Source organism: Xenopus tropicalis, chromosome 4 (genome assembly GCF_000004195.4).
Source record: "Xenopus tropicalis strain Nigerian chromosome 4, UCB_Xtro_10.0, whole genome shotgun sequence".
Lineage (NCBI taxonomy): Eukaryota > Metazoa > Chordata > Amphibia > Anura > Pipidae > Xenopus > Xenopus tropicalis.
The window spans coordinates 118,590,767-118,610,136 of NC_030680.2; the positions used below are offsets into that span (position 1 = coordinate 118,590,767).

Sequence of the window (19,370 nt, forward strand, 5' to 3'; positions counted from 1 at the left end):
CCAACTGCAATAAAGTGAATCTCAGGAGGAAACTGTGTGACTTTGAGAAGCATATGCCTTCCCACCGGCAATTCACTTTGTTGCCAGTGGGAAGGCATTTCGGGGAGATTAGTCACTCGCGGTACCAGAGATTTATTGCAGCCAACTAATCTCGTCATGGGACATAAGCCTTACTGTTACTACTGATGGCATGCTTATTAACCCAATTGACTCACACACTTTCAGAGGGCAATTAATGACTCTCCCTTGTTTTTTTCCTCTAATCACCAAGGTCAAATCCCTGTGTGATATTGTCAAAATCAGATCTTATGTCATAGTTGCAAGAGGTGGTCTTTGGGTTTAACATTGAACAGCATTTTGGGTTTAGCATTGAAAAGCACTGTGCTTTGTGCTTGATCCACACTGAAGACAAGGGGCGTGGGGCAGGTCCTTCTGGAGCTGGGCTGATGTCAATGCATGTTAATAAAAAGCTGAGCTTTTCTTTGGCTGGAAAATGATCACTAGGGAAATAAACAAGGCCATGTAAGTTCATCTTTCAATGTCTGAGATGGCTTTTTAAGATGGCATGCAAAATAGATTTTTAGGTTTTCTTTGCTTTTATACCTCAGGTGCCAAACTAATGATTATAAGTTCTATGGAGCAATGATCCATTTTGCCTGGACAACTCACTGGGTATAAGGATAAACATGTAGTTAGTCGATAGTCTCCTAAACTTTATCAGCGATTTTTGTACCAGGAGAAAAAAATTTACTGCAGAAAGAACTTCTCTGGCTAACTTTTAATTCCTATGTCTAGTTTTGTATGTTACCTAAGGTTATTTTAAGGGGCAATATACCCCCTTGTTAAACATGAGTGCAATGAATAGGGCTTGTGCTGACCATACTTTTGCAGGCTAGATGCCCCCACAGGCCACCAGTTGGACAGCACTGGTCTATGGGAATTAGGGACAAGTGTATAGTTTGCAGCCAGGTTTTCCACAGATATAAAGTTAAGGAGTTTATGTTGTAAGGTGATGATAAATTATTATGAAATAATTTTACCTTTTAACAATATTATTTTCTTTCCTGCTTCATAAGAATGTTTTTCTGTGTGTCTGACTAAACTTCATGTGTGGGAAGCGGATTTATGTCACGACATTAGAGACACTGTGTTTTCATGGTATGTAATTAAAAGATGGTGCGCATAATACATACAAAGATACTAGGGAAAATAGCATTTTACTGCAGTGGCTTTTCTCTGTTGGAATGCTTTGCAGGCTTCCCTGGTGCAGTAAGGCTCCCTTCCCCACTGCATAACATTATTTACTTTGACTTAGGGTGATAACATGCTGGATTCTTCTCTGCTTTCTTTCTTTTCACTCTCTCAGTCTCCTGATTCTTGTCCAGCGTCAGCCAGGAAACACTAAATTGGTCAGCGCCTATTAAAAGCATCTCACACATACACACCAAGGCTTCCTGCATTAGGAATTACATGACGTTTTGGGGAAATTGCTTGTCATGTCTGCAGTGTGGATGTTTTTAAATCACAGCTTTGTAAATCTCTCTGCACAGCAGGGTTAAGGGATGCCTGGGCTGCTGCCTTGTGTCAAAAGTGAGCGCGCTTCCAGAATGTGATGTCCTGCTGTTTGGCAGATGCAGGTCTCCCAGAGGGCCAGGCACACACTTAGGGCAGCACGGATATATAAACATGTGCTGAGAGCTTTGTAACACTGGGTGCAAGCAGGAGAGAACAACAGGCAGTTTGTCCATTTTGCAGAATGTTTATATCCGTATGATATGCATGCTATTATTAGTTGGTATGTTCTCTTTATGCCTGCATGGCTTTCCTCCGGGTACTCCAGATTCTTTCCACACTGCAAAAACATACAGGCAGGTTAATTGGCTTCTTGTTTGTGTGAATGTGGTATGGCCCTTAGATTGTAAGCTCTAGGGAAGGGTCTGAAGTGAATCAAGTATAATCTCTGTAATATGCTGCGTAAATGTGTTGGCACAATATAAATAATAAATAAAAAGACTCAGGGTTCCTTATCTGTATGGACATAGCAGGGCCAAACACTGATTTTTTAGGGCACAGCAGGTGTTAATTATTTTTTAATAATAATTCATTATTTTTGATAATGACAGTGGAAATTTGTGTGAAGATGAGCTCTGGTTTTTTTTTTTATAGATACTATATTGTTTTCTCCAACTGAATCTAGCCTTATACTAATGGGAATCATTATTTGTGAGCCTTTGGTGCTCTAGTCATTTCTGTAACACTCACCGTTATTGCTGCTGTTAGGGACAAAATCACAGGTTCACGGTCACTGCCTTTAGATAATGCAGTTGTACTGTGATTTTCAGGGCCCCATTTGCAGCACTTTTTGCAGGATTAGGATTTGGCCAAATCCTAAACATTCCTAATCCAAAAGGTTCCGTCTGAACCCTTAGGGCTCTGGCACACGGGGAGATTAGTCACCCGCGACAAAACTCCCTGTTTGCGGGCGACTAATCTCCCCGAGTTGCCATGACCCGCCATCCCACCTTGGGACTTGCGAGTCTTTTTCGGCGATTTCCCGAAATCGTGCCGCCGCGTGTGCCATCCCACCGGCGACTTACATTGTCGCCGGTGGGATGGCAGGTGAAGGCAACTCGGGGAGATTAGTCGCCCGCGAACAGGGAGTTTTGTCGCGGGCAACTAATCTCCCCGTGTGCCAGAGCCCTTAAGGGCTCGCGAGGCTTTTTCGGGAAATCGCGCCGCCGCGTGTGCCATCCCGCGAACAGGGAGTTTTGTCGCGGGCGACTAATCTCCCCGTGTGCCAGAGCCCTAAAAGTCAAAGTAGGCTTTAGATTTGGTTCACTAGTTGGATGACTCTTTTGTAGGTGATTTGGCATTTGACCAATCCTAAAAACTATGAATTCTGTGCATCCCATATAGGTTTGGTTAATCAGTTGGTAAATTAATTAACAGTTAACTGTTGACATCTACATAAGCGAATGCAATTTATAATTGGCCACAATTAGTTTGGTGTATATATATATATACCAAAGCCCTGTGATAGCATCTTGCTTTCCTACTTGATCATAACAAATGGACATTCTGCACTTTTTTGGGGGCCATAAGAGACACTATTTATATCACGCAAGCCCAGCAACATCTCTGTAACTAAGGAATGATTAGGAAAATCTATGGGAAAAGCTTTTGTGTGTGTTTGTATATTCTGGCAACCCAAATATCATTTTTTTCCTTCTCTTCTAGGAACACTGTATTGCCTGCAAACGAGACATTAGTAATATTAAATCATTACTTGTATGTGATTTCCACTGTAGCAATGATGATTGTATCACTCTGTAATCTCAGAACCAGCAGGTTTTTGTATGTACAACCTTAACTCCTGTAATGCAGAGGCTCCTGCTTATCTCATTGACTTAATGCATGATAAGAATGCAGAGATCCGCAAAGTATGTGATAACACCCTGGATATTATTGCAGTAAGTATAGCTGCGCACCCAGCTTATTAGCCATCACCTAAAATGTATCTGTGCCTCTATTCACCTCTTACATGTCAATGAATATTTTCTGTATTAGGTTGGCTTTTGCTATTACATATTGGAGCATAGTGGGGATTTTTTATTCACATAGGAAAATAATCCTGCCCTGCCTATCACTTTTGATAGATTTAAGTTTCCCCATGTGTTCGACATTCCTCCTGCCTGTAGCATGTTATTGCAGCACTTGCTGGAGAGCGAAAATGAATCCCTCAGATAGGAAATGAATCTCAGAGCCAACATTACATTGCCTTTCGCTAAACATGCATCTGGTTTCTTTCACAACCACATAGCAACTGCTTTGCTTCCCCGCTGCAGGAATATGACGAGGAATGGGCGAAAAAGATACAGAGCGAGAAATTCCGCTGGCACAACTCTCAGTGGCTGGAGATGGTTGAAAGCCGGCAGCTGGATGAGAATGAACAATACTTGTATGGAGATGAGCCAATTGAGCCCTTTATCCATGAAAGAGATATTCTGGAAAGACCTGACCTCTACTACAGCGCAGGTGACTGTGTGTAATGAGTATTCTTATGCTCCAAATGTTGTAGGGATGTAAGATAATGCAATAATCCATCTCACCATCCGAAAAAGCTCATAAGTCGCTCATTAAAATACTGTACTATATACTGTTGACAGTAAGAAAAAAAAATTGATCCTCACATCTGATCTGCTTTTGGATGCTGGGTCACTGATTCTAGCAGCCAAATATTTTAAATGTCAGATTACCCAAAATCCAACTTTTTGCAGAACTGCTTCCATTATTTTATTGTGCCGGATTCTAGTTAGATTTTAGTTTAACTTTTACTTTAAGGACAACCATATTATGGTAATAAATGTTTACAAACCAGGTATTATATTAAGCTATATATCAGTCACGTTATTTTCTTAACCAGAAGTGTCAGGTTCAAATGAAGAGCTGTGCCTCCAAAGATGCTCACTCACAATATACTGCATTAAATATTGTATGTAGAAGCCACAATACCAGGCTAAATAGTCATTAATTCCAATTCTCATTACATGGCAGCTCTGGAAACAATGAAGCAGCAGCTTATATGACAGGCCAGCCTCATTTTCTGCTTGATCATTTGCGATGACCCCTAAGCTCAGCTTCTCAACAGCTGCCCAGAGCACACTGAGCATGTGCAGTGCCACTGACACGCCCAATAAAATCCAAGATGGAGTGTTCCTTTTACAACTTTAAAGGCCTGGATCATTACTGCTAGAGAGCTGCTTGAACTTTAGGCTGGTGCAAATGGTTCAGTATATGAAATAGAGCAGTGCTAGCCTTATTCATTTTAGTTTAGCCTATGTGGCTGGTGAGAACAAGCACTGATAATAGTTTCAGTGTATTTTTTCAGTGTATAACGTAATGATAGCATTATTTGGAGCAAAAATCAACCTTAAACATCTGCCCATTGCCTTTAGTGTTTAACTGCAGGTCTAGTTGAAATAGTTCCTTAGTGATTTTGTGCTAGGTTTTCTCCAGTTCTTAATTTTGTATTGATTGCCGTCTGCCCTGACTTTGGGTTGTTTTCAATTTGCTTATTGCTGTCTGAACTGAACATTGTCCTGCATGTCCAGTTCTAGGAATATACTCTTCACTGTTACTAGGCACCTTATTTTTGGAAACTTCAAGCAAAGCAGGCATGGGGCTAGTGGGGCTGTTACAGATGAAACGCATAAAAAACACATAAAGGTACCAGACCAAAAGGCATTTTTCAGTTTTTTCCTGGCACAGTATAATATGTCTAAAGTCATTCACCTGCTTTGTAAACAGCTTATTCTTTAGCAGCTTGCCAATTATTTCTTGATAGTTTCATTTGCTAATTGATTCAGTTGGAGCAGAGAACTTATTGCTAATAATTTTGTTTGTTGTACTTCCACTGCTATGAGTTGTTAACATCCTGGCAACTTGTTAACAGCTCATCTGAAACTCATAAATTTGTCTGAAAAATTGCAGAGCAGGAATGAGCTGATGCCTTCTACATGCGCCACTTTGTTATTTGGTACATATGTCCTCTTGTCAGGCTGCTCCCATCTGGAGTGTGTTCTGCTCCTTAACCCATTTGCTTCTTAAGGAGGCAACTGTGTAGTAAGTGGCAGCATTTACAGCAAAGAGTTAAGTGCACAGCATCATTTAGCTCAAACAGGACATTGCAAGGCTTTATTGAGATCAGACATGTCCAAAAATGTAATATTCTTAAAGGAAAACTAAACTCTAAAATTTGGATAAAATGGCATTTTTTTATATATTGAACTTACTGTGCAAGCCTAAAGGTTCAGTATCTCAATAGCAACAATGATCCTGGATCATTTCTGCTATTGAGATGCTGAACCTTTTGGCTGGCTTGATAAAGGGCACGGGGGGGGGGGGCCCAAAACGTTGCCCTTTGTTTTTGCAGATGTACATGGGCTAAATAAACCACACTTTTGATGCAGTTCAAACTATTGGTGCTTCTGGATTTTTCTACACAGTATATAAAATATGGCATTTTTATCCATATTTATTTTTAGAGTTCTCCTTTAAAATAATTTACGAGTAAAAGAGAATTGTAAAAAGGGATTCTACTTTATGCTTACGTTAATCATAAAAACATGTAGTTTTTCTGCATAAATGGAAATATGTAAAAAAGTCCTGTCAATTTTTGTGTCAATCTTTCTTTTTATTATTGTCTTTCTTTAACAACAATGGCCCAGCAGTTTCACCTGTCAGGGAGCAAGATCTGCCTGGATCTTCCAGAAAATGCTCAGCAGAGCAAGGATATATAGATTACAAAATCCATTTCTTAAAGGTGAAGTGGTGGTTGGTGCAGTGCTTCGGTTAATGCTTAGTCTACTCGCTGCTTCACTGATAATAAATGCAGTGTTTTCCCTACTGAATTCAATTTGAGTGGATTCTGGTATTTCCATAATAAACTAATATCTATGCTGCAAAACTCACACTTGTTTGGCCCCTCTCCTGTCAGTGCTGCATTCCAACAGTGCCCTGGTCCCTTACAGTTCCTTAATACACTTATAGTGTCTTTCCCACTAGGGCCTTTTTGAGGCAAAGGTAGGTGCAATAGGTCTTACTACTCAGTCACATTGTTTGCTGGGGGACTTTATTTTAATTGCATCACAGACTCAAAGTCATTAGACAGTGTAGGACTCACGTACAATGAGGGGCCTTGACGTGGCACGTGAGCTTACATATTTTGGCCAAAGTGTGGTACTAACACCTCATTTTTTGTAAAAATTATTTTTAAAGGCAAACTAAGCGCTGGCAAACTTTCTTTCTCTTTGTCTCTTTAATAACACTTCAAATCTAATTTTTTGCAGAAGGGTTGATTCCATCGGATGGAGTAGTGAGCCCCGACTTCTTCAATGAATTTCACCAACAGAATGGAGATCTTATGGGGCAGCATTCGTTCAACACTGGGTAATCATTCCTTGCAACTTTGTGTTCTACTGGTATGGAATAACTCCCAGGCCTGTTTTTTGGTACAGCTATGGGTCCCAAAATCGAGAATGCTCGGGGCCTGGGGTTTTCCGCATAAGGGGTCTTTCCGTAATTTGGATCTTCATACCATAAGTCTAGATAAAAAAATCATGTGAACATAAATTAAATCAAATAGGATTATTTTGCCTCCAATAAGGATTAATTATATCTTAGTTAAAATCAAGTACAAGGTACTGTTTTAGTATTACAATGAAAAAGGAAATAATTAAAAACAAATTAGAATTATTTGTTTTTAATGAAGTCTACGGGAGATGGCCTTTTATAATTCAGAGCTTTCTGGATAACTGATCTTATACCTGTATGGGGAAGTAAGACTGGAATCCTTGTGTGCAAAGGTGAACTGGCACTTCTGAAAGTGCTGCATCGCCACATGACCACCAAGTCATCATAGAACTCCTACTGGGTGCAATCAGAAGGTTTTACTGAGGTTGAGAATAAACAGGGCTTCATTGTTGAATAGAAAATGTAACTTTAAAAATATAAAATAGTTCTTGACCGTCTAAAACACCTAATAGGTTTTACTGTGCAATTAAAAATGTCCATAGCCCATTGAACAATCTTTGGTACATTACATCTTTTCAACAGGAGACAATGCACATAGTGCTGTGCTTATTGTGTCAGTATAGTTATAGCTCTATCTTTAGGCGTGCCTCACACCCTCTTGCTCCTTTATATGCATTTAGATATCTAACCTTGGTTCTCACTTCATTGTCTGCTCATTAAGTTTTTCTTCCAACCACTGGTGTTGTTTGCTACTACAGTATAATCTAGATTTAGTGCTTTTTCGTGGATACGTGTAAATGTCATGAAAACTGTAAATTTAGGGTTTGGGGTTTTTATGACCTTAATAATGGTATAAATTCAGGGAAAATATAAAATGCAGGAACATATGGTTTTTGGGTAGCCTAGACAGTAGTGCAAGTTTGCAAGTTTGCAATGACAATTCTCTAATACTAGCTTTATGGGTAGAAAAAAATAATATTAAATACATAACTCTCCATGGTTAAAAACCAGCTAAATCTCCTATAATCTCAAAGATATCCTCTCATGGTGACTGTCTGGCAGCGCTGGGGTCCTGAGTTTAATCCCAGCCAGGGATCCTACGATCGTGGGATCTGCTTCCTCTATGGTTACGCCACTGTTTACTGGTATAGATGGAGAAGGAGCATTCACTTACATTTTCTTAGAGTCTTTTTTAGAGTCTATACAGTGTAATAATCTTGAAGGTACAAACTCAGCAGTAGAAAGTTTAGGTTAAGGGCACACAGAACACTTTGTCACGCTTGCAAAATAGCATCCTTTGGCAGGCTATAAAGCATCCAAAGATACCTTTCCATGGTGCTCAGTGTTCATCAAGTGAGCACACTTTTCATTTTTCATTACTAGTAGTGATACGAATATTAAGACCTTGTACTAAGCATAGAACTTATAGAAGGAGAACAGCAGCTGCCAGCTGAAGTCTGGAAAAACTGACCAAAATGATGCATTAGCCATAATAGAACTAAACATCACATGTAGATGTACTAAAGGAAATCTGCTGGGAATCCATATTAGTGCATTACATCAATATTTTATTCACTTTAATGTTCAGGTACTGAAAGGGCCTGTTTGAATTTGCATTTGCCATAGGAATAGAAATGAAGGAGAAAAATGTTTCGCCAGGGCTTACAGCCATGGAAGGGGTTAAACTGCATGAATACCATCTGTCACGCTGACATGAATCTGACCGCAATTACAGGTTCTTCTTACAGTTACTCTCATTTTATTGGTAAATAGGGACCATTAGTGGATTCGGGAGAACCTTTATGAGGCTTTCAAGGGTCACAACGAGTTGCTGTAACTGCTTTTATAATGCATATTTTAATGTTTTTCTCTTCTCCCGGACATCACAAAGGATGGCAGCACTGCACTCTCTTTGGATTATCTTTCCCTTAAAAACTTCTAAAATACCTTTAAAATCTGTCTATTCGTTGTTCTGTGCGATGGGCTCTCAAGCTAAGAAGGCAATTTTATAGATCTTCTAAGCTGTGAAAATCTTCTGTGGAAAAGAATTAAAAATGAATGCTTTCTGGTCAAGCAAGACAATATCTAAAATGTTCTTCAGCAGACCTGGTATATACAATCTTACTGCTTTTAGTATCTCCTCTAAGGTTAGCTGCAGATCACTATATTTTATTGCTATTTGGGTAAGAAAGAAAGAATTGTTTCAGATCTGATTGGCCCACAAGTTTAGTGTTTTTGATTTAAGATTCCAGCAAGTCCTTATGCAGAATGCATCTGTATAATTTGTCATTAATAATACTTTCAATACACACAGAGCATTACTGGGCCATAACAGATGAAGAGAAACAGCCATAGACTGGGCCAAACCAAATAACTTCCATACGTTGGAACTGTTAACTCTGACAACGTTACATTGGTGCACTCACTTCATATGTATTTACTGCCTCTGAATGATAATCTTGTCCTCACCGCTTCTCTCCATTCATCTCCAGCTTTCTAGATCCCCACAAACTTTCTGCAATATTTTATAATCTGCCAAAATTTCTTCTACAATTTTTAGGCTGCAGCTGACTTCTTAAAACGCACATTTTAGCAAACCTTACCCCCAGAGGCCTATTTACTCAGTGCAAGCAAGCAACAGAATGTTCCCACATTGATTTTCAATTAGGTTAAAAATCTCAATTTTTTTTTTAAATAAACTGGTAAAATAACTAAAAGTTGCTTGAGAATATTCTCATTGGCTTCAATACAATTTACTTTTTACTTGGCGAGTTTTTTCTGGGGACTTTTCACAAGTTTTTTTCTTTAATATATTAATACAACTACTTGAGATTGTGAAAAATATTCTGGAGTAAATTCACATTTTTCACTGCATTTTTCTTAAATTATGGAAAAAAAACCACAAAATTGAATTCTGATAAATCGGCCCCTCTGTGTTCTAAGCTTTGTGTGGTTTCTTCCTTTAGTCAGTAAACTTATTCAGCATAGCTCATTTTCCATTCTGCATCCAAACCCATTTCTTGTTTCCCTTTGTATTTAGAACAGGGATTTTTGTACCTATGGATCTCCATTTTGGTTTTTTTCATAATTCGGAACTTTGTGGATAACGAGTTTCTGGATAACGGTACTTGTATTTTTGACTGGCGCTGCCATTCTGCAATGAACAATGACACTCAAAATTACTCTGTTTGTCTGTTACTGCTTGCAATGATATATAATGGCAATAACGCTGGCTATATAATGGCAATAACGCTGACTATATAATGGCAATAACGCTGACTATATAATGGCAATAACGCTGCCTGACGCACACAGGATGGTGACAGGCCAAGAGAGGCATTTTGTTCGCCTCTGATTTCCCTTGAAAGGCAGTTACGGGCAGGACTCCCCATGTGCCATTAGCCTAGCTTGTTGCTGCTTTATAAATCCTAGAATACAATTATAGTTGTAATAATCTAATCCCTTTGTCATTTTCTTCATTAGTACAACACAATAAAATGCCCAAGACATAAAAGCAGGAAAATGTAATGTTCTGAATGAGACAGTTCCAAACCACTTGAGCTACTATGACAGCTCATAAAATTGAGAATAGATTTTTTTTTCCTTTCATTTTTTCCCCCTTTCCTCCTCAAACCCGTCTCTGTTTTATTTTGCCAGAGTGAATTTTCCTTGCAGGAAGTAGCCAGAGGGGTTTATTTGGCTTTCCAGACTGAGGAGACTTTGATCTGGCGGCTCTGTCACTTCTCGAATTACATAGCGCTTTCTCGCCGCAGTAAATCTGTTGCAGTTAATGAGAATAAAATTTCCTCCTTTTTCACCAGTCGCATGCTGTGAGACGTTAAGCCAGTCGAGTCCTTAAAGGCTTGAGATGCAAAGCTCAGAAACACAGTGACCAGTTTTAATCTTGTTGTCTTTGTAATTTATTTTATTGAACTTTTTTTTTCTTTGACACCCCCCCCCACTAACATTTTTTTTCAAATGGCCCACTTCATTAAAGGCAAGTGGTTAAAGGCTAGCATTTGCGGAAAGATTTAAAGCTGCCATAAAAGGAACGGCTTACAATGATTTTTTTTTTATGCCGTCGCTGGGAATTGGAAAACGAATTCAGACTCTTCTAGAAAATGTACAGTTTTTGCAATACTGTGCATTACAGGATTACTAGCAGTCAGGTCTGGGTGGGTGAGATTCTGAGCACTTGGGTAAAAACACACCTGAGACATTTGTGCTTTAGTTATTAATTATATTAACAAGGCCTGCTTAATGGTACAGGGTCATTTTCTTACTGGCGCAGATACGCCACCAGAGAAGAGCCAATCCACTGTGTGCACACATGGAATCTGCATGTTAATATACATAGAGCTTTAGTTTTCCTCGCAAACATTTACTCTGGGTCTGCAGTAACACTGAAAGCACTGGTAATAATAATAATAATAAAGCTTACTTGCCTTTCCGACCATTCTATCTATGTGCATTGACGAATGATGTGCGGGCCAGCCCAAATCCCGCCGCCCAACCTTCTGCTTTACCTGTAGGTGGCGCGATTTCAGTAAAATAGCGCAAGTTTCCTCTCGAGGCAACTTGCACGATTTCACTGAAATCGCGCCGCCGCGTATGCCATCCCACCGGCGATTTACATTTTCGCTGGTGGGATGGCAATCCGGGGAGATTAGTCGCCCGCGAACAGGGAGTTTTGTCGCGGGTGACTAATCTCCCTGTGTGCCAGAGCGCTTGACGTGTAGTTTAGGGAGTAAGGACAGGTCTGTGCCACCTGGCTCTGCACTTTGCTCTTTAATCCTGAGAATGGAACACAGTATTCCCCGAGGCTCTTGCACTCCTTTAGTGCTCTAGCACTTACATTTACCCCTATGGTATGTGTAATTATGTCAGCAACTGAATGGATGTACCAAATTGTCTTATTATAAATATATATTTAAATAGACATTTGAGATTTGAGACATGAGATTTAATAATGATATAAATAACCCCCCCCCCCCATTTCCAGTTTTATGCTTTAAAGGGGACAGTATACACATATATACACCTTTTTTTCAACATAACCTGTTATTTTAAAAAAATTTATATGTCATATCTTTTTTAATATAAAGCAGTAATGGAGCTAAGAGATAGTTTAAGTAGAGATACTGCATTCTGATTAAACTACCCCCCCTTCACCCTTATTTGTGACTGTTGGCTTACAGATAACTATATTAGGGCACTGTGACACAAGGAGACACCTGCATTAAATCTGCGCTACCTTGGATGACAAATCTCCTGAAAAAGTCTTCCTCTTGCCCAAGATTCAGATCACTGCAGGTAAAAGACATTACTAATGGCGATCTGGCTAGGGTTGGCACCTTCTCTGTTCCTAATTCTGAGCAGGGACAGGGTAGGTGACATCAGGGGTGGGACTATGATGCGACAGTTAGCGATTGGTAAATCACCACGTCAATCCAGAGGAGTCCTTTCCAGATCTCTTAATTTGGAAAACCAGACAGGCAGTTTTGACCCAGACAGTTTTTGCAAAAACTGTGCTGTCATGGTCAAAACCAGACAGGTGGCCTAAACACGAGACTTAAACACGAGAAAATGCATTTCTCTGTTAGTCGTGGGCTGGTAATTTGGTTAACTGCCTTCTGCCACAGTTGCTTGAAATCATACACTTTAGGGCAAAAACTGACAGGGCGATCAGTCAGCGGGATTTTTTAAAACCCCAGTCACTAATCGCCGGGACTAATCTCCGTGCACAAGTATACAAGTCGCCACGCGTGAAATGTAACACTAACACTAGTCACTGCAACTTTTCCAGTGGCCAATTAGTCACCACGACTGGATTTTTAAAATCGTGGGAACTAATCACCCCACCTGTCTTCGCCCTTAATTTACAAAAGAGAACATTACTAAAAACTGGAACTTATGACTAAAGCATTCCTAAAGAGGGGCTTTCAGATGTCACAAAACAGTTTTCTCATGGGAAGTCCATATGGTCAATCAAACGTTACTGTGATAAAGGAAGAGACTACACATTCCATGGTGTTTTATGCCGATCCAGATCCTGTAACATAGCGTGGCAGCTTAAGCGCAATTGCACGAAAACGTCTATCTCCTTATGGCGAAAATACTCAGACTGTCCTAAATTCATATATAATATCAGAAGAAAAGCTATCACCTCTTCAACATTCCACTCAAGGTGATAAAGTTGGCTGTTGGCTAGAATTTAGTCCAAGCAGATAGAAAAATGATGGAACCTCCAGATCAATCTGGAATTTTATGTTTTCCTTTTACATTACATTACATTAGGTTACATTCCCTAAAACATCCTTGTTAACCATGTGTTGTCCACACGTTGCATCTTCTGATGCATTACCTGACTGTAACTATATATTTGAAAAGCATTTTTTTTATTTTGTGTTAAGTATTACCTGCACAGCATGTACAAATGCTACTATATTTGTATGCAACTTTATGGAAGCTGTGTTGTTAATACATAAATTATATTTAAGTAAAGCACATCCATCTGGATGCATAGAAAGACAAATGCAAGTCTTTGGCCAATATGTTTCAAAAGCTGCTTGTCTTTTCAGGTAAATAATTGTATCCATGTCTCTTTCATAGTAAAACAACATAAAGCTATAATGTTATTCCTTTGCAACCTGTTGGGATATCGTAGTGCATCTTTCTAGAACAAACTTCTTATGAAGGACCTTTCATAACCTAGCCTGCCATGCCCAGTACAGGGAACAGCTTATATGCTGGAACCTAAACCCTTTACACTACTACCATTAATTCCCTTCGTACCACCTAAGACTCTTCTATCCTACAGCAATATTATTTTACAATATACATAATCTTAAAGGAGAAAGAAAGGTAAAAACTAAGTAAGCTTTATCAGAAAGGTCTATGTAAATACAGCCAAAAGCACTCACAGAAACGCTGCACTGACTTCTCTGAAAAAAGATTAGTTGTGTCTGTAATTCCTGTGCCAGAGACACGCAGTTTTCTGTTCTCTGCTGTTTCCTGCTCCCCCCTCCCTCAAGAATGCTAAGAACTCACTCCCCCCCTCTTAGGAATGTGGATCTGAGCCAATCGGCAGGAACCTGACTCATAGTCTAACTAACTGAGCATGTTCACTTGGTCTGGGTGTCTGTGCAGGAGTGAGGCATTATGGGAACTTTCTTTACACAGCTCAGCGTTTTTTCTTCCTGTTTGGCTTCAGATCCTTTCCTTCTCCTTTAAGGTCCCCATACACCTACGGGTGGGCGATATCGGGCGAATCCAGGCTAATTCGATCGTTTGGCCCTGGGGCCAAACAATCAAATTATAACGACGAGTATAGGCAAAGTCGGTCCGTGGACCGCATCAACGAGCCGATGTGGTCCCCGATCCGACTACATTTTTTAACCTGCCCGATCGATATCTGCCCGATTTCAGGCCAGATATCGGTCGGGCAGGCCCGTTGGTAGTGCCTATACACGGGACGATTAGCTGCCGAATCGGTCTAAGGGACCGATATCGGCAGCTAGAATCGGCCCGTGTATGAGGACCTTTAGTTTCCATAGCAGTATGATCATTGACCCACATACTGTATATAGCAACCAAAGGATCCCAGACCAAAAATCCCAGAACTGATAGCTCAGTACTGCTCTCTTGCTCCCCTTGCTGCTTGTTAATTTGGCTCTTGGGCCAAGTGATAAGATCAGTGTAATTTGACCATTCACATGTATATCACAATTGTTCAATATTAATTGAATTATTAAAATCTCTGGTTTTCAGGTCCATCTCTATTAAAGATCCACCTGGTGCCCAATTCTCTATAATCACTCACCTGGTTCCTTTAGGGCATCACCATTTTTGACTGTTCACGCAAACCTTCTGTGCCCATGGCCTTGTGTTGTGTATTAGGGTTTGCACTAAAACTGAGAAAAAAAAGTAGAAAATTCCAGTTGTAACCCTAAGCCTCAGAAATTCAAGTTACAAAGTACCAATGCTCTACAATTTAAATTTCCAGCATATTTAATGTGGGATTCCAAGTTGCTTGCAACAAAAAGTTTTGAGTATTTAAGTTTGTGAGGGGTTAATATTCAAAACCCCAGTACAGGTATAAGACCTGTTATCCAGAATGCTTGGGACCAAGGGTATTCCGGATAAGGGGTTTTTCCATAATTTGGATCTTCATAACTTAAGTCTACTAAAAAATCAATAAAACATTAATTAAACCCAATAGGATTATTTTGCATCCAATAAAGATTAATTATATCTTACTTGTGATCAAATACAAAGCACTGTTTTATTTATTTTTACAAAAGGAAATCAATTTTAAAAATCTGAATTATTTGATTAAAATGGAGTCTATGGGACAGGCTTTCTGTAATTCTGAGCTTTTTGGATATCGGGTTTGCGAATAACGGACGCCATACCTGTATATGAATTCAAGTAGCATGTGCAGAGTAAAGAAAATTAGAAAAAGCTTAGCCTGATAGGTAAAAGTAAGAGCCAGATTGGGTTGTTACCATGGATAATCTGCCAGTTACCTCCATAGCTCATAATGGAGAAAGCAAAAATGTGTTTTTTGGGCATCATAATGCTGAAGCTCAAGACTTACTGGGTTTAACAAGTAATGAAATGAATGTGAAATAAAATAGAATGTGCCCCACCTGTTCCCAGAAACCAGTGAATAGATTACATACAAATCATAGAGCTTGTTCAGTCCAGAGGCTTATTATGTCTAACTGTGAGTTTATATACTAAACAGTGACAGTCAAAAATGTGTTTTTCCATGAGCAGCCATAATCTTGTATCAAATACTTTGTTATCTCCAAATGTTTAGAATGTTTCCCTTTTGACATGTGCTCTGTAATTCCCCCCCAAAAACCCAAAGCAAGGCACTGCGGAGCTGCCACTCAGCGAAGGTCACAGATCACAGGAGGAACCAGAGAAATTCAAGAGCTTTTAAGTGCCACAGAATTGATCCTCAGATGAGATTTGCTGTGACAGGGCTGGCAGGCCAATAGGAAAATGAAATATTTGTGCTTGTGGAAGTGCACACGCGAGGACTGCGAGGGTTTCTGATGGCTGGAAGTGATTTCAATTTAGAAAAAACAAATCATTTAGAAAAGAGGGGTAAAATACACAGCTCAGATTCTCTAAATGAACCCGCAATGCAGGAATTTAGACTTACATTGCAATGATTTGCCCCTGCTTCTTTAAAGGGCAACTCCACCCAAACACAACCTAAGCAAAATATATGTGGTTTTTCCGAGTTTTTTTGAATTTATTAGACAGTCTGCCAATGGACAGTTTGACCCACTGAAAATTAAGAGTAAAATACAAACTTGATGTGTTTATTTTCATAGTTTAATTAGATCACATTTTTTATATTCAAATTTTTTTAATAAATAAGTTTATTTGAACTTCCTTGTAGCAAAGAAGGAAGAGGATTGCTCGCTTGCATGAACCCTGGGCCGGTGTAGTTTTCTGCTAACATTTGGCACCCCCCCAATGATTTTACTTTCCCTTTTCCAGACTTAACGTATGGAGATCCAAGCCAATGGTGTACCTCTTATCTGGAAGACCCCAGGTCCTGAGCATTCTGCATAACAGATCCCTTAACTATAACAAAGTACAAATTCCCCCAATAACAACATGTACTTATTAGGTGCTCAGTTGTATGTTTGGTTTCCAGCAGAAAGTAAATGAATTCATATTTGCTGTATTTTAAATGATTGACTACAAAAAAGGTGCAATTTCTCAGCCAGTTGTAGTAATGTGGCTGATTGATAAATGTAAAACACATGGTCATTTTTGTTAGGTAATTAATATAGGGTTGACATTTCTCAAGCTTATTTAAACAAAGACAGAGTGGCACGCTACATGAAATGTTAACAGGGAGTGTAAGTGTAACAGCGCTACTTAATGATGATGATAGAATAGAGGGTGCATGGAAACAGTCAGTGCTCTGTTTGTAAGTTAAGAGCGCCATCCGGTGGATAACTGAGAGTCTGCATGTCCAGTTCTAATCAAGTATTTGCTACCTGGCTTACATATTTAGTAGATAGTTACTTTGTTGTGGGCTAATTGACAAGCTACTAATTCAGTCAGTTTGTTCTATTAAATACAGGTTCAATATAAAGATTTGCAAAAGAAATGGTGAGCAGCAAACTGACAACAGAATTTTACTCCGGGAACCATGTCAGTCATCCAGTCATTCTTCTATTGTACACTGCACAGCATGTTTTGGAGCCAGCGGGCCTTCATCACATGCTTAATAAAAAGCAGCAAACTGGACTTTAGCGTTAGGTGATACCAGTATTGGGTGACAGGGTACAGCTAAAGGCTGTTTTGATTACTTAGAGCTCTGTATCAGTCACACAAATAAAATGTATACATATCCTCTTAAAGGGTAAATATAACCCCATATTGACATGAGCTCATTTATTGGGTTTGTGTAGAAAAGGTGCATAAACACTGTCTGAACTTACAGTCATAACTGATTTCACAGAGTAAAGGAAATCATGATAGTCTTTGTGTTCCCTGGGACCAGTCTCTCATCCCCTTAGGCTTACATGAGGTAATTTATAAACCTTGGGCAAGTATGCACATGGGCAGTAACCCATGGCAACCAATCAAATGTTTACTTTCATGGTTTTACATGCAGATGGTTGAAAAAAAAAAAAAAAGCTATTTAGCGACTAGTTGCTGTGGGTTACTGCCCACATTTATTAATAAGCCCCACAGTGTCTTGCAACATCTTCCTTACCTTGTTCCTTTGTGAAGTGATGGATTCTCAGACTGTGCACTGCCTACTATGGTAAGCAGAGAGACATCTGTGGAATTAGACATATCTGTCTAAAAATAAAATACATTTATTGTGGCAGTTTAGATAGTATTTATTCACTTTTTTTACATAAGATCTACTGAATGAGTCCATGTCAACGGGGGTTATATTTTTCCTCTAATGCAGATGTGTGCATACAGTTTGATTGCTAAACCCAAATGTATTTATTAATTTATTGTCATCAGAGGCAAAAACAGTACAACCCTGTGTTTTGATCAAGATATAGAGGAATTGGTTTAGTGGATAGTACTCTATCATTGTAGGAAATACTAGGATCAATTCCAGGATCAGCTTCTTATAGCCATGTAATAAAGACCCTGTAATCTCTTTATACATTAGAGACAAAATGCTACCCAGTAAGGATTTAATTTAATTAATATTGATTAAACCATGCAGGTACATATTTCATAACTAAAATCCTTTCTTTGTTCTCTTTCAGGATGGGTGAAGATGCCTTTGGACAGCATACAGCAATGCCTGGCCGTCCTTCAACAGCTTATGGCTATCGTCCTGATGAAGCGTATTACTATGGGTTTGGGGCACGATAAAGACAGAGCAGAAGCCAAACTAATGAACAATTTCGGAAGCCATTGGTCCATAGTTTGTAACAGGAGGAGAAAAGCATGAGGATGACCCATTGTCTGTGTGCTTGGAAACCTTTTTATAGTAAATGGATTTAATCCCACTGGCCATATTTAGACTTCTACATCACAGAATAATTTATCTGCCATAAATATGTATATAATATGAATGTTTATTTATAGTGCTGCCATAAGTAAAATGAAGTAAATTGCCATAAGTAAAATCGCTGTGAGGCAATGCTAGTCCAAAAGTAATATACAGACCTATAACTCCCACCAAATGCATTTATTGTGTGATTAAGTATTCAAAAACCCAAGCATGTCCAGAAAGGTCATATTTAGCAGCTACGGAAGCTTGAAAGACATTTGGTTTTTTTTCTTAATTTATGGAACTTAAGTAAACTGTATTTACTGCTGCATAGGAGTAGGCAAATCTCCTGGGAGATGGTATTCATAATAACATTTTGCAAAATGCTAATGGAGCTGCACTTTAACCATATTGTCTTGCAGATGTGCATAGGTGGAGTTGGCAATTGTACCTAAAGCAGTAAAGTTTATGAATTGTAGATCAGCAACATCTGGGTTTTATGAGTTGTAGTTTGGCAACATATGGGGGTCAGCAGGCTGAACATCACTTACCTTAACCAACTTCGGTGGGAGTACACAAAGAATTAAGATTTGTGGCCTGCTAATTCATAGTACTCCTGTGAAAATTTTAGCTCTATTTATTAGGGTAGCTGTTAGCTTTATAGTGTGTCTGTAGAAATACATTTTAGCCCTATTTATTAAGTATGACTAATTAATTCAGTTTTAGTTTATCTTACAGCCTTAACTGAAACCTCTTAATATCCTTCCCTATTTATTGTGTATAACAAGCTCAGTATGTTAAATGTTTGTGCAGAATAAACATATACAGTGTACCTGAA

The 19,370-nt window shown here is 39.1% G+C and overlaps 1 protein-coding gene across 2 annotated transcripts in view; it reads left to right on the forward strand.

The window, feature by feature from the left end:
• kifap3 (kinesin-associated protein 3) overlaps positions 1 to 19,370 on the forward strand; it is a 69,582-nt gene extending 50,212 nt beyond the window's left edge. For both annotated transcript variants that reach the window (XM_012960390.3, NM_001097406.1), the window contains 4 exon segments: positions 3,385 to 3,470; positions 3,846 to 4,035; positions 6,849 to 6,948; positions 18,303 to 19,370. In XM_012960390.3, coding sequence (XP_012815844.2) covers positions 3,385 to 3,470; positions 3,846 to 4,035; positions 6,849 to 6,948; positions 18,303 to 18,411 — 485 coding nt within the window. In that variant the 3' untranslated portion in view covers positions 18,412 to 19,370.